The sequence below is a fragment of the Mauremys mutica genome, chromosome 2 (assembly GCF_020497125.1).
Source record: "Mauremys mutica isolate MM-2020 ecotype Southern chromosome 2, ASM2049712v1, whole genome shotgun sequence".
Lineage (NCBI taxonomy): Eukaryota > Metazoa > Chordata > Testudines > Geoemydidae > Mauremys > Mauremys mutica.
In genome coordinates, this window is record NC_059073.1 from 91,343,176 (window position 1) to 91,356,766 (window position 13,591).

Consider the following 13,591-nt stretch of genomic DNA (forward strand, 5'->3'; position numbering starts at 1 on the left):
CTAAAATGATTCAGCCATTTTTGAGAATGAGATTATGGGAAAATGGTCTTTTGCCCATATTAAAAAAAAATTCTTACAACTATTTTGTTGAGAAAATCTAGCTCCTCCATGCTTTAGAGCAGGGACTTGTAATTTGGCAGCGTGACTGGTTTGGTGATAGGTATATGCCTTTTGCTGTCCCCATGAAAATTTTCCCAAATTTAGCCAAGTTATAAGCCTCGGAAAAACTGCAGTTTGCACATGCTCAATAGAGGCTTGTTTGGCAGCTAAGTTCTCTGAAGATTCTGTTTGCGCTGAGCATACTCATGGCTTCAGGGGTTGAGCAGGACTTCCCTTACGATTGCTCCTTCTGGCTGCTGCGGCACCAGGCAGAGGAATTGAGAGCAGGAGATTCTTTCTCCTGTACTACTGATGCTGGCACCCAAGTGTACTGAGGAGGAGGAAGCAGTCACACTGGAATGCAAAGGAGTGAGGAAGGGGTTGGGGGTGTTGTTGCAGGACCCAGAGGATGGGGCGGATCAGAAGAGGAGGGAGACAAGAGCCAATTGAGAGGCAGTTAGGAGGTACACAGATGCAGAGGGGGACAGTGACAAGCTGGGGGCACAGTCTGTAACCTCTAGACAACATTCCCGTATAGAAACTGGAATTGAAATCAGGTGTCCTGCATCTCTACATTCCTCTGCTGCTAGTGAACAGCTGTGAAATCTACTGGAAAAAAGTGAGTTTTTCATCCCCCTCTATTGGCTGATCCAATAGAGGATAACAGCCTACTACTGCCAGCTACTCTGTGAGGTAGAGTGCTTGAGGTTCATACTGTAGTCCAAAAGTCTGAACCCTGCTGATACTCAAGCTGTGCATCAATATGGTTCCATGTGTTAGAATTTCTCTAGACCCCTTGCTCATTTGTTGCAGAAGTTGGAAGGTGTTTGATATAGCAGGGGACTACAGGTCACGATTAAAGAAACTGAATTCCACCCGTGTCTCTGGTACAGAGTTCCTGTGTGATGCTGGGCAAGTCACTTAAACCTCACTTTTCATAGGTGGCCACTAAAATAGCATCTTCCTAGTTTTCTGGGTGCCCAATGTGAAAAACTCTATTTGCAGATGTGCTGAGCACTCGACTGAAATTGGCTGGAGCTGTGCTCTGAACACAGAAAATGCTTTAAAATGCTAAATACTCTGGAAAATCAGTTGCTAGGTGCCTCAAATTGGGCATCTGAAATTAGTGGACACTTTTGATAATTTTGGCCTTAATCTCTCTGTGTCCCAATTCCCCAGTTATAAAATGGGGAAAATAATATTACCCACTTTCACACGTGTGTTGTGAAATTTAATTCATTTGTTTTATTTGTAAAACACTGTTATGATAGTGAAAGCGACAAAAAAATTAATAATTTTGTATTCAGGGCACGATTTAGATGGTGTGCATTTAATAAGCTCTAAGGCTATACATTTAATTAGAGGAATAAAAAGAAATATTGAGTAACTACCCATCCCCTGAATGAGGCAGGGGACCTGTATGAAAAAAATTATGTGATCACATAATTAAAGACTGTATCAGAATGCATATAAACAAGGGGATCAAATTGTTATTGCACAGGCACCCTAGTACAGGCATTTCCTAACTTCTGAGTATTTGATTTTGCATCTTTAGATTCCTTGTCATGTAGTTTTCTTGCGCGCGCGCGCACACACACATACACACACACACTGCACCTGTGAGCTTCTTTATACTGAAACCATCCTAAAGTGCAGCAAGACAATTGCTCTGGAATGAGATCAGCCGAAATCAAAGCGTAGATTCAAAAACAATCTTGTAATACAGAACACCTCTGAGTATACAAATGCATTAGCTATGTAGATCCTCATGAAACAGTTTAATATACATTTTGTAGCTGTGTAGAACAACTCTCTAGAGTCAAACCTAAACAGCACTGGTTAATGTGCTTATTAAGAGATAAGTTTAAATAATGTGCTTCTCACCAGTAACTGAACTAGTACATTTTTTCTAGAACCCATCAGTCTTACAGAGCAATGGGCTAGAGTTTTCTTAAAGCAGAACATTTTCATCTGCTGATTTTACGGTAGATTAAACAGGAACAGGCCAAGTCTAATTAAAGTTAGGCTATCAGTGTGTAGCCTGTATAATTAGTGATAGGAGAAACACCAAAGTTTCAGGAAAGCATCCAAGCATTGCTGCTTATTCTGACAGGAGTTTCCCACCCCTTTTTTCTTCTCTCCTTTTTTGAGTGTGCACCCTTCTAGCCCACAGGAGTCTTGAAATCAAGAATACTCCAATCTCCAGGGCCACTTTCCTAGCCACAGTACTGGATTTGCTGCTGCCCTTTTTGAATTTGGCATGCTTTAAGACTTCTCCAGTGCTGATATCTCAACAACCTGTGATGCCACATAAAGGGTAGCAGATTATTAAAAAGAAGGTAGGGGAGAGAACATTAATTACACTTCAATCTCACAAGATTTATGTGGATCTAAGAGTTGGACAGGATTTGGGTCACTTCTAACCTTGTCCTGACCATAATCCTGGCGCACATCAGCAGGCAATGAAAGTTGCTATAGAAGAGCTTCTGAAAACATGGATACCCTAAAGCTATTTCCTTAAAAAATAAACTTGATTGTTCAGAAGGTGAAAACATTCTTACATTCAGGCCTTGATTTTTCAAAAGGGCCTCAATCTGGCTTCCTATTTTGCACACACAGTAACTGCATATGCAACACTGCGCATGATGATTTGCAGCACTCAGGTGATTGTCTGCCTGATTATACTGACAAATCAAGTAGTTAGACGTCAAAGTACTAAGAATTACAGATGCAATTATTGTACCTGCTATTATGCACTCGCAATTAACAATGGGAGCAAAACTGCATCTGTACAATCAGAAGCTGCTTCTCAAAATAAGAACGTTTTGGTTTGTCATCCTTTTTCACAGTTAAATTAAAACAGCTAGAACAAATTTGGTTAAACTCCAAAAGCATTAATTCTTCTGATTTTTTTTTTAAAGTTTCATTCAAAAGGTTAAAAATTAAAGCCTCCACAAAACATTATTACAGAAAAACATTTCCAGACACTAAATATACACAAATATCTTCACTATACCTTTAACATCTGGATCATCAATATGAGGCTCCAGATTTTCTATCATTTCTTCCAGCTCCTTCCTTGTGGCCATAGTAATGTTTGAAGAAACTGGCACAGTCACGTCTTTTGTTCCTTCCTGAATTTCTGGGTCAGGCATTATCTGATCAGTTTGCTGAAGCTCTAAATCAATATCTATTTCAGGAAGCGGAGTCCTCCAGAAATGGAAAGAGTTGTACAATTCCTGTTCTGAGAGGGAGGTTTCCTGGGACCTCAACCCAGATTCCTGCAGCGTTGCTATACTACAGAAGCTAGAACTTTGCTCATTCTCATCAGCTATTTCCCCACAAGATTCTGAAGACAAAGTGCAACGTAAGAATGTCTCAGTCTGGTAATCAGTTTCACTCTGAGAATTACTTGGCACAGGGTTATGGTCTTCCATGGTGTTTTCAAGTTTTATTGTAAAATCACTAAAATCAGCATCTGAAGGTGGCTTCTCTGTCCTGCTACGTACATCCTCTGTTGTGACATCTTCTGTATCCCTGTTCTTTTCACTGTTGGTTGTCAAAGAAAATAGGCATGAGTTTTTTATTTAAAAAAACAACAACAACATACTGGTTATAAATTTAGACACTTATGCAAGTTCATAGTCATGTTCTTATTTTAGTATTTATAGAGTTAGTTTTACTTACTGGATAGCTGACCTAAGTGAAGTACCCTAAATAACTGAACAGCAACTTAGCTAAAGAAGCCAATTTTTGGCAAAAGTTCTGGTGTCTTCACTACCAATGTGTGTAACCAAATTAAAAGAAAAATTAAAGTCTCCTAAGCAGCATTATCTATATGCAGAAGAAAAATGAAAACTACAAAACCAAGAAAATCCATACCCATCTTCATCTGAAGATCTATGATCCTCTGTGTTCTTACTTTCTTCTTCTTTAAAAAAATGACCACTGCTGGATGGGTTAGCAAAAGTTGATATGAAAGGCCCCAGGGACTGAAAGGCAGCTTGGCGGACCTAGAATAATGGGTTCCAGAGAAAATAATTTAAAACAGCTGTTGTATAAATACACCACCAGTTGTTAGGAATGGGGAAGAGCTGTAAGGGCACTGGGGAAAGTGACAGGAGAGACTTCATCTGGGAACAGTGCCAACAAGCCGGATATGGGAAAGTGCCAGGCAAAAAGCCTTGAGCAGGGAAAGATTGGGGTGAGACGTGAAATACAGCAGGCAGGCAAAGTGGTCAATTCACAGATCATTGTACACATCTTCACATTGACTGTGGTTGACAGCATACTTCACCCTCCCACACTATTTCAATGTTTAAAGTGAGTAAGTCTGAACACCAATGAAGTGGAAGATCCAAGTGACTGGAAAGAAGAAATGCCAGTTTAGTGGAAACATATTTTACATAGTCAGGAATTTACATTGATTCAATAAGAACCACAGGCTTGAATTCTATTTACTTCTGGTGAGCCTCTCTCACCTCCATTTCTATTACTTCTTTCATTGTACCCGATTATGGCTCACATGCTTTCTCAGAGCCAAAAAACTGGTGCTCTGGGGCATTAAGGCTTCCTTTTGGCTCTGAGAAGGAGCCCCTGTTGACAACCCTAACACAGATTTGAAGGATGGATTTTCAAGACTGGGGAGGTGGGGTCAGGGGGGGATGTGAAGCATGGAGAAAAAAATCTCAATAAATTTAATTTAATTACATCTGCAATTTTCTGATATTCCTGGTGATAAGCAGACTTTTGGCAACACTGAATAGCAGGGAAGCCTGCAGCTCCACATACCTTTTCTCAATGGAAGGGTCCAATACATTTTACTGGGATAATGTAGAATAGCCTTCCTCCAGTCAGCAAAACCACCATTATACACAATTACTTGACACAACCATGCACAGGAATAAGCTATTTATCTCTAAAAAATTAACATGGGGTACCAAAGAAAAAGCAAACAGAAAAATAGGTATTTGATAAATAAAACAAAACTCTTACCCATCGTGAAGGGTCACTGATCAGACTGATAAAAAGCGTTGACAGTTTTGTCCGCCGGACCTCCTGGGATGTTGCGCATGAAACTGCCATGAAGCATTCAGCACAAGCCTTCCGAACTCCCCAAACATTATCAGAACAGAGCTGGAAAAACCTTGGTAGCTATATAAAACACAGTAAATAAACTTTTATGCAAACTTTTGTAGGGGTTACTGGTTCCAATTTATGCTCCTTTACCTCACTACTTCCCTTTTTAAGACTCTTTGTCCTGCTGCTCAAAACAGGATCTGTTTATATAGGTTTTGCAAAGCAAAAGAGCATGCCATTTCTACTATTCTCTTAATTAGATCCCCTCAAATTACATCTGAAGGATGGACATCAAAGTGTGTGCACCTGGATGCAAAATTCGTTTTTGGCAGCAACGTTTTTCCTTTAATTCTCTCTTACCACTGTCTCTCTCCTACATCCAAGTAACTGCCTGTCCAAAAACTACAAAAAGCATTTCAAAAGACAAACTCTTCACTATGTAATTTCCTTTTGAAAGAGGTAATATTAAAGGGACACAATCACACTTGTGTCTGACAACTTTACCTATTACTGTCAGAAAACATTTAAGATTACTATAGCCACTGGGGTGACGGGCATGAGTGAGTGAGTGATAGCCACTGGAAAGAGAAGATTCCGAGCTAAAAGCAAATGATGAGCTTCTTCAGAAAATGGAGAATCTCTCCTTTCTAATGATATAAAACTCCCATTGCTAGCTCTTATAGGTTGTGAACATCAGACTTTAAACCTGTCACTGCCTATCAACAGAACACTGCCCATCCTGGTTCTTTGGTGAAAAATTCCACATTTGGTGCAAGGAAAGGAGAGTTACTCACCTCATGCAGTAACCAAATCAATCTTTGAGATGTGTCCCCACATGGGTGCTCCACTTCAGCGGCACATGTGCCTTTGATCAGAGATTTTCAGTAGTACTGCCCGTTTGGCCTGCAAATACAGTCCAGAAAACCTCATACCCTATACTAAGGATATATGGAGCTGCATGAGCAAACCACTCTCAGTTCCTTCTCTACCATAAAGTCCCGCGAGACAAAACTCTGAAGTAGAGGGGAAGGAGGGTGGGTAGTAGAGCATAGTTAGAGAGAGACCTCTCAAAGAACTCTGGTTATTGCACAATGTGAGTAATGACTTCTTTTTTGAGTAGTGTCCCTATCAGTACTTCACTTTAGGTATCCCAGAGTATCCCTGGGAGGAGGAGGGAGCTTTGGAGCTGGATCCAACAATAAAGAAAGGACTATTGTGACAACAGCAGCTTCTGATCTAGAGGCATATATTAGGATATTGTGTTTGGGAAAAAAGTGTTCACTGATACCCAGGTTGCCATTTGGAAATTTCAGCAATTGATACATTTTTAGTAGTGCTATGGAGGTAGTTTGGGATCTTGTAGAATAGGCTTTTATTCTCAAAGGGGGCTGAACATTAGCAGCCTGGTAACAAACAAAAACACAACTGGAAACCCACTTTGAAAATCTCTGGGTGGAGATTGTGGATCTTTTAGATTTATCTGCAACTGAAAGAGTCTTGGAGACTTTCTAAATGGTCTGATCTGTCCAAATAGAAGGCTAACATCCAAGGTATGCAAGGCAGCTTCCTCACTAGTCTGATGTGGCTTTGGGACAAAACACAGGAAGATCAAGAACTTAGTTAATATGGAAATTGAGGGATATTTTAGAATATGGGCATAATGGTACCTTATCCTTGAAGAAAACAATAAGAGTGGTGGGATGGAGAGGGATCAACCATCATTGCGCTTAATTTCCTGACGCTGCAAGCAAAAGTGATGGCCACTAATATGCCATTTTCATAGATAAGTTCAGCAGAGAACACAGCCAGTGGCTCAAAAGAAAGTTTCATAAGACAATTAAGGATCAAGTTCAAATCCCATACAGATACAGGCTCTCTGATTTGGGGAATAGTTTAAGCAATCCCCTCAGGAATCTTGCTGTTGTGGGATAAGCAAAGACCGAGAACCCTTGGGAACTAAAAGGCTACAAAAGCTGACAAATGAACTCTGATAGAACTCATTAGAAAGACCCAACTTCTTTAAATCCAGTCAGTAATCAAGAACAGTGGAAAGAGAAGAATGAAGAGTTGCTGGATACACCCATGGTGAGTATATCTAGAAGAGATTTTTCTGCTGTTTAATAGGACCTGTTCTACCTGTCAAACAGAAAATCTCTATCGCTGAGAATCAAGCGTTGAGTCAGAGGATGGCCAGGTTGGGATGGAGAGTCCAACCAGCATTCGGAGACAGCAGATGGGAAATGGTTGGAAGTTGCAATGGAGGCGAAGTAAATCAGGTAAATGTACCAGACCTGCCTCAGCCAAGTTGGTGAAATTAGAACGACTCCGTTTTTTTCTTGTTTGATTTTTGTTCAACACCCTCAGAATCAGCGATGTCAGAAGATAGAGAGAAGACCTCTCCTGCAAGGAATGAGAAATGTGTCCCCAAGGATTGATAACTCAGTCCTCTCGAGCACAATTTTATTGCACTTTCTGTTGGCAGGCGTCGCAAAGAGGTCCACTTTTGGAAACCTGGAAAAAACACTGTTTGAGGATCCAAGAGTCCAATTCCCACTTGTAATCTTGGAAGACACGTCTGCTCAGATTATCGGCCATGGTGTTTTGCAATGCCTGGAAGATAAGAGGCTGAAATGAGGGTGTGACTGGCTATAAACCAGCTCCACAGCTTTTTTGCTTCAGCACAATTGTCCCTCACTGACAATTTATGTTGAATGTACAGATTACATTATCTGTCATGACTTTGATGGACTGGCCCCGGATTAAGGAAAGGAAGTGGATACAGATGTTCCATACTACTTGTAATTCTAGAAGGTTGATCTGTAGGAGACACTCCTGAGGCAACCATTTGCTTTGGACGGTGTGTCCCGCAGGTGTTCATCCCTTCGCACAAGTGATGCATCTAAAGTTATGGTGATAGTAGAAGAGGGTGGTGAAAGGAACGCAAGTCTAGGGGCTGATGGACAGACGCCAGCTTGATTGGGATACAGACTGTTCTGAGCCACTCCTGGAAGCAGCGAAGTTGTTGTGGCATGTTGTGTTACGAAATTACAAGCTGCCCAGAAGTTGAAGGCACCCGCACCAGGAAGGCCAACGACAATGCTTGCGCCCTAGTCGAGTGTGCTGTCAGGATTGCCAGTGGAGGCACTTTTGCCAGTTCATAGCAGTAGCGGATGCAGGCTGCGATCCAGGACGAAATCCTTTGAGCAGACACTTGGTGACTTTTCATTCTGCCTGCCATTACAACAAACAACTGCGTTGACTTGCGGCTCTTTGTGAGGAGATCCAGAACTTCTCTTCTTAGGAGCTTTACTGGCATCCTCTGTGTTCTTATCTTGCAAATACCTAGACAAGTGGGGCATGGAGGTTGAAGGGGCACTGTCAGGGGTGAAAGTAAAATGGAGCTCTTTCCAGTACAGGACCGCTCCTCCCTACCCCGCCCCGGAAGATGCAGGGCCTCGAGCGGAAGGGGCGGGGAGGGGGTGTCAGTGTCCCCCAGCCAGGCCATCTGAGCTCCCTGACCTGCGCTGCCTGGGGCTCCAGCAGAAATCAAAGGGCCCAGGGCTCCGGCCGGCGCTGTCGCAGTAGCAGCAGCTGGAGCCCCGGGCCCATTTTAATCGCAGCCCTGGGGCAGCTACTTCTTTCGCCCCATCACTCCCTGTTGGAAGTGGGGGCGGGAGGAAGGCACAAAAGGGGCAGCGATGTTAAAGCACTTTAACGTCGCTGCCCCTTTTGCACCCCCCCATTGGCGGCCCTGCTGGGTCGTCCATGCCCCTTTTGTGCCCCCGATTGGTGGCCCCGCTGGTAGGGACCTGGCACGGCTGCCAATGGGGGGTGCAAAAGGGGCAGTGACGTTAAAGCAGTGCTGCGGCAGCGCTTTAAAGTCAGTGGTACGGGCTGGTACAGGCAGCTAACTTTTACCAGTACACCGTACTGGCCCGTATGCCTTACATCTACCCCTGGGCACTGTGCTCAGTAGGAGGCTGACATATGTGGGGTATCTGAACCTGGATCCCAGGCAGGTTTTCTGGAGAGTTCTATCATGAGGTGTCAAAGTTTAATCTCGCTGTTTTTTCGAGATCTGCTTTTAAAAGCTGAGCAGATCTTGCACTTGTCTGGAATGTAAGTGTTTACATTAGGAATGTCCATTGCTGACTGGGATTCCTGGCAGGCACAGAAATGCTTGAATCCCAGTCTACCAGGTCAATGTCGACCCCCAAGGCAAATCCCTCAGAAGGAAGAGGGAGAAAAAGGTGGTATTAAACAGAAAAACCCCAAATTAACTAAAAAGGTACCATTACAAAATAAATAAGGGAACTAACTAAACTAAACCTAGAACTAAGAACTCAAAGCTAAACTACAGCAAAGCTGAAACAGGCACACTAGACATGCTATATCAAGCCCTTGTGTGGTTGGGAAGGCACTGTGGGAAGTTCACCTGAACAGCTCTATATATCCTCAGTATGGGGTACGAGGTTGTTCGGAACGTGTACATGGGCCGAATGGGCACTGCTACTGAAAATCTCTGATCAACCTGAAGTGGAGCACCCAGATGGACACTACTCGAAGACAAAACCGTTTTACGGAGACTGTTTTTCTAAAAATTGGTGACTGAACTTTCTTAGGTGTTCGTAATTTTTGAAGTAATCCCAGCAGAAATGGATTAGTGGGCAAGGTGCAGATGAGGCAATCACAGCATAAAACTCATCACATGATTATCACCATCTGTGGTATTGCAGCAAGACCAGCAGTGACTTCTATCAAGATAGTATTACAGTTTTCATCACAACCCTATTTTCAGTTGCTCAAGCAATCTCCTTTTGGGTTGAAATTTTCCAGACTTTTTGAGTAAAAAGTGTTTTTTAAAAAAATAAAATTTCATCAGAAGTCATTCAACTGTTTTTGAAGTACCAGAAGAGTTGGAAACAAACACTTCTTCCATCATGAAAAGAGATTCCTGACTCCTCTTTTTTTTTTTTTTTTTAATTAAAGCTCAGCAGCTGAAATAGTTGGGGACCAAAAGCTGAATTTTACCACAGAAAACGTAAGCGGATAGCATAAATCACCAAGGGGCTAAGAAGAGCTCCTTCACTCTTCGTAAAAGTGCTCAAGATAGAGCCCCACTCTACATTCCTATCAGCCTCTTAGAGGAGACAAGGTAGCCCCATGGTATCTACCCTACTAGTTTCAGATTATGAGATGCACACATGCTATTTAAATATGTTATGGACTGTTATAAAGAGAACGGTGATCAATTGTTCTCCACGTCTACTGAAGGTAAGACAAGTAGTAATGGGCTTAAATCGGTAGCAACGGAGATTTAGGTTAGATATTAGGAAAAACTTTCTAACTATAAGCATGGTTAAGCTCTGGAATAAGCTTCCATGGGGTGGCTGTGGAATCCCCATCAATGGAGGTTTTTAAGAACTGGTTGGACCAACACCTGTCAGGAATGGTCTCACTTTACTTGGTCCTGACTCGGTGCAGGGGGCTGGACTGGACTTCTCAAGGTCCCTTCCAACCCTACGTTTTTATGACTCTATTGCCAAATTTTTGCAAGCTGGAAGAGCTATCAGTCCTGCAGCGTAAGTTCCTTTCTTGTCCCACCACCTTCTCTCTTTTCATCTTTATTTTATTTTTTTTAAACTCTACTAAAAACTCTATTAAATGTACATGCAAGCTGTGCTAGCCCTCAAAATTCAGGAAAAGCCCAAGCTGAGGATATGCAGGCAACCTCAACTCTACCCCCGTATGCACAGGCCTGACAGCATTTGATCATTTCATGATCACATACTATTTTTCAAACAACTCCTCACCTTACACATGTATCCGAGGTTGCAGGGGTGAAAAAAAATAAATTCTGTGGTATCATGTACTTCAGACAGAACTGATGAAAGTCATTTAAATACAAAATGTTCAAAGAATGAGTGATGAAAGAGGAAGTGGTTCTGCATAAATAATGTTATGTAATTGTGTAAATGTATTGCAATACAGTCTTTAAAAGGACAGGGTTCAGGTGCACGTGCAAACTTAACTTTGTTATTTCTCAACTTTTGAGTTCTCTTAGGTAGTTTTTTTGTTTTTAGATAAGAGGGTGAGGAGAATATATATACACCTAGAGCCATAACTCAACAACCTGAGTTTTGTACAAAAGACTTACAAGCATTTCTTCAGTGGCTTGCTGCCCAACCACACTGCAGATATCTCCAAAATTGGCTGCACATACCTGTAGACAAAAGTTAGAGATAAGTAAATTATATTAATTGATAATAACTGATTTTTGATCATTACAATGTTTCATCATCTGCAAAGGTATTGTAATAGCCCGCACCCACAATTTTAATATACTCACTATGATAAAGTCAACCTGAAATCAAGTCAGTTTAAAAAAACTGTTAGTAGTAGTTTCAGGTACTACACCTTACACCTGCCAATTTCTGTGGTTATAAAACTCACAATTTATTATTTTTTAAAATGTTTTATCTCCCCTTCTTACATATGAAAGAACTCTACAAAGAATGTGGGACACTAATTAGATACAAAGGAGAAAGTGAAAATTATTATACACAAAGTGTTATCAAATACATACAGTAAAACTGAAAAAAAAAAAAGAGAAAAATATTTTCTTCTGTAGTATCCAGTACTCCTTGGTACTGGAACCAAATTATTATGCAGCTGCAATGTCTAAATTCCATGGAAGCATTAATTTATTTTAATACCCTGATATAAAGCCAGTGCTAGTCCAATGGGAGCCCTAAGCAGCAATATTCCCTCCCTCCCCCCATGCGCACACAATACTAAACCAGGCAAGTGAATGGGGGCGTTTGAGCTGCTCAGGGCCCTAAGCAATTGCTTAGGGCTTGGCTACACTTGAAAGTTGCAGCGCTGGGAGTTACAGCGCTGGTCATGCAGCTGTGCAGGAACAGCGCTGGTGTGTGGCCACACTCACAGCTACCAGCGCTGGTGTGTGGCCACATTTGCAGCATTTGCAGCGCTGTTGGGAGTGCTGCATTATGGGCAGCTATCCCAGCATTCAAGTGGCAACAACGTGCTTTTCAAAAGAGGGTGGTGGAGGGTGGTGTACTGTGACAGGGAGGGGGAAGATAGAGAGAGTGGATTTTTGGAGCCAACACTGTGTGTTAGCTTCCTGGATTGAAAAATCACAATGTGGACGGTTACTAATTGCAGCGCTGAAAAGCCTCTACCAGCGCTGCAACTTGCAAGTGTAGCCAAGCCCTTAGTCTGCTTATGCCCAGTGCTGGCTCTGCCTTGATATACCCTTCGTTCCCTCCCAGAGACCTGTGGGTCAGGCAGGTGAAACTGCATCAGTTTACACTTGATTCATGTTTTCAAGGTTATCTCTACACCCGTAAGGGCTAGAAGCAGAGTTTTATTTTTAAATAAAAACCAAGATTCTAGAATACTATTCATCAGCAAATTTCCACAGCAGCTCAGTCGTAGAATATGTGAGGCCCTATATCTTTCATTTATAGTTATTTTTGGTATTTCAGGTAACATCAGCAGATAAAAAAAAAAAATTCAGACAAATGTGATTTTTAGGTTGACTATAGCTGAACCAAACCAGACAGAGAAAAATTCATACCTTACGAACATGAAACATTCTACAATCACAGCACATCTCACAAAACCTAGGAAGAATGAGTCTCTCTGTGATGTCTTTCCCCACCATGGAGGCCATTTTGCACATTATCTAATGAGAAGGAAAACACTGATTAGGAATGCCTATACAACAGAGAAATTAATTTCACAAGCATTAAATAATGACCTTTCTGTATTATTGAAGTTGTAACTACAGTCAAGCTAAAACCTGATGCATGTGATCCTGAATTTTTCTGATACTTTTAAATCTCATATTGAAAAGTGTGTGCATTGTAGGCAGCTCAACTGATTATTTTCTTTCCCTGTATCAAACTGCAACAGGGAATGAGAGAAACTGATCTTCCCAATATAAAGCAACAAAATCAGAGAGTTAATTTATGGAAAAAAGTGACTACAAGCCATTCTGGAAAGTTGGTAGGAATAAACTCTTAATATTAATGCAGCTATCTCACAATACTGTGTATTGAACAGTACAGAAATAGCAAATAGATTAGTCTGAAAACAGTCAAATTCAGGGACTTCATTTCTCACCTCCACTTATTAAAACACTTCCACACTTAAAAGCAATTTTCTGACATTTTAAACCAAAGTGCTTGATTTCTAGTTCTTTAAGTTTAACGGAATAAATAATATAAAGTTTAGTATAATAAAATGATTCCCACAACCCTCAAAATATTCCATATTTAGAGAGATTTCTAAAATTCTCTTTATTGCTCATTTGTAATGCCCTATGTGTAAGTTACTGAAAAAAGTGGGTCATGGAGCGATTAGCCCAAAGAAAGTGACAATTCCCCCT

At 41.4% G+C, this 13,591-nt stretch overlaps 1 protein-coding gene across 9 annotated transcripts in view; it reads right to left on the minus strand.

The window, feature by feature from the left end:
* The window catches only part of PPP4R1 (protein phosphatase 4 regulatory subunit 1), an 86,279-nt gene that overhangs the window by 16,604 nt on the left and 56,084 nt on the right, over positions 1–13,591 (minus strand). For all 9 annotated transcript variants that reach the window (XM_045007337.1, XM_045007335.1, XM_045007343.1 and 6 more), the window contains 5 exons: positions 12,779–12,886; positions 11,336–11,401; positions 5,095–5,253; positions 3,982–4,112; positions 3,116–3,648 (listed from right to left, as the gene is read on the minus strand). In XM_045007337.1, the coding sequence (XP_044863272.1) occupies positions 3,116–3,648; positions 3,982–4,112; positions 5,095–5,253; positions 11,336–11,401; positions 12,779–12,886 (997 nt within the window). The remainder of the gene's footprint in view (positions 1–3,115; positions 3,649–3,981; positions 4,113–5,094; positions 5,254–11,335; positions 11,402–12,778; positions 12,887–13,591) is intronic.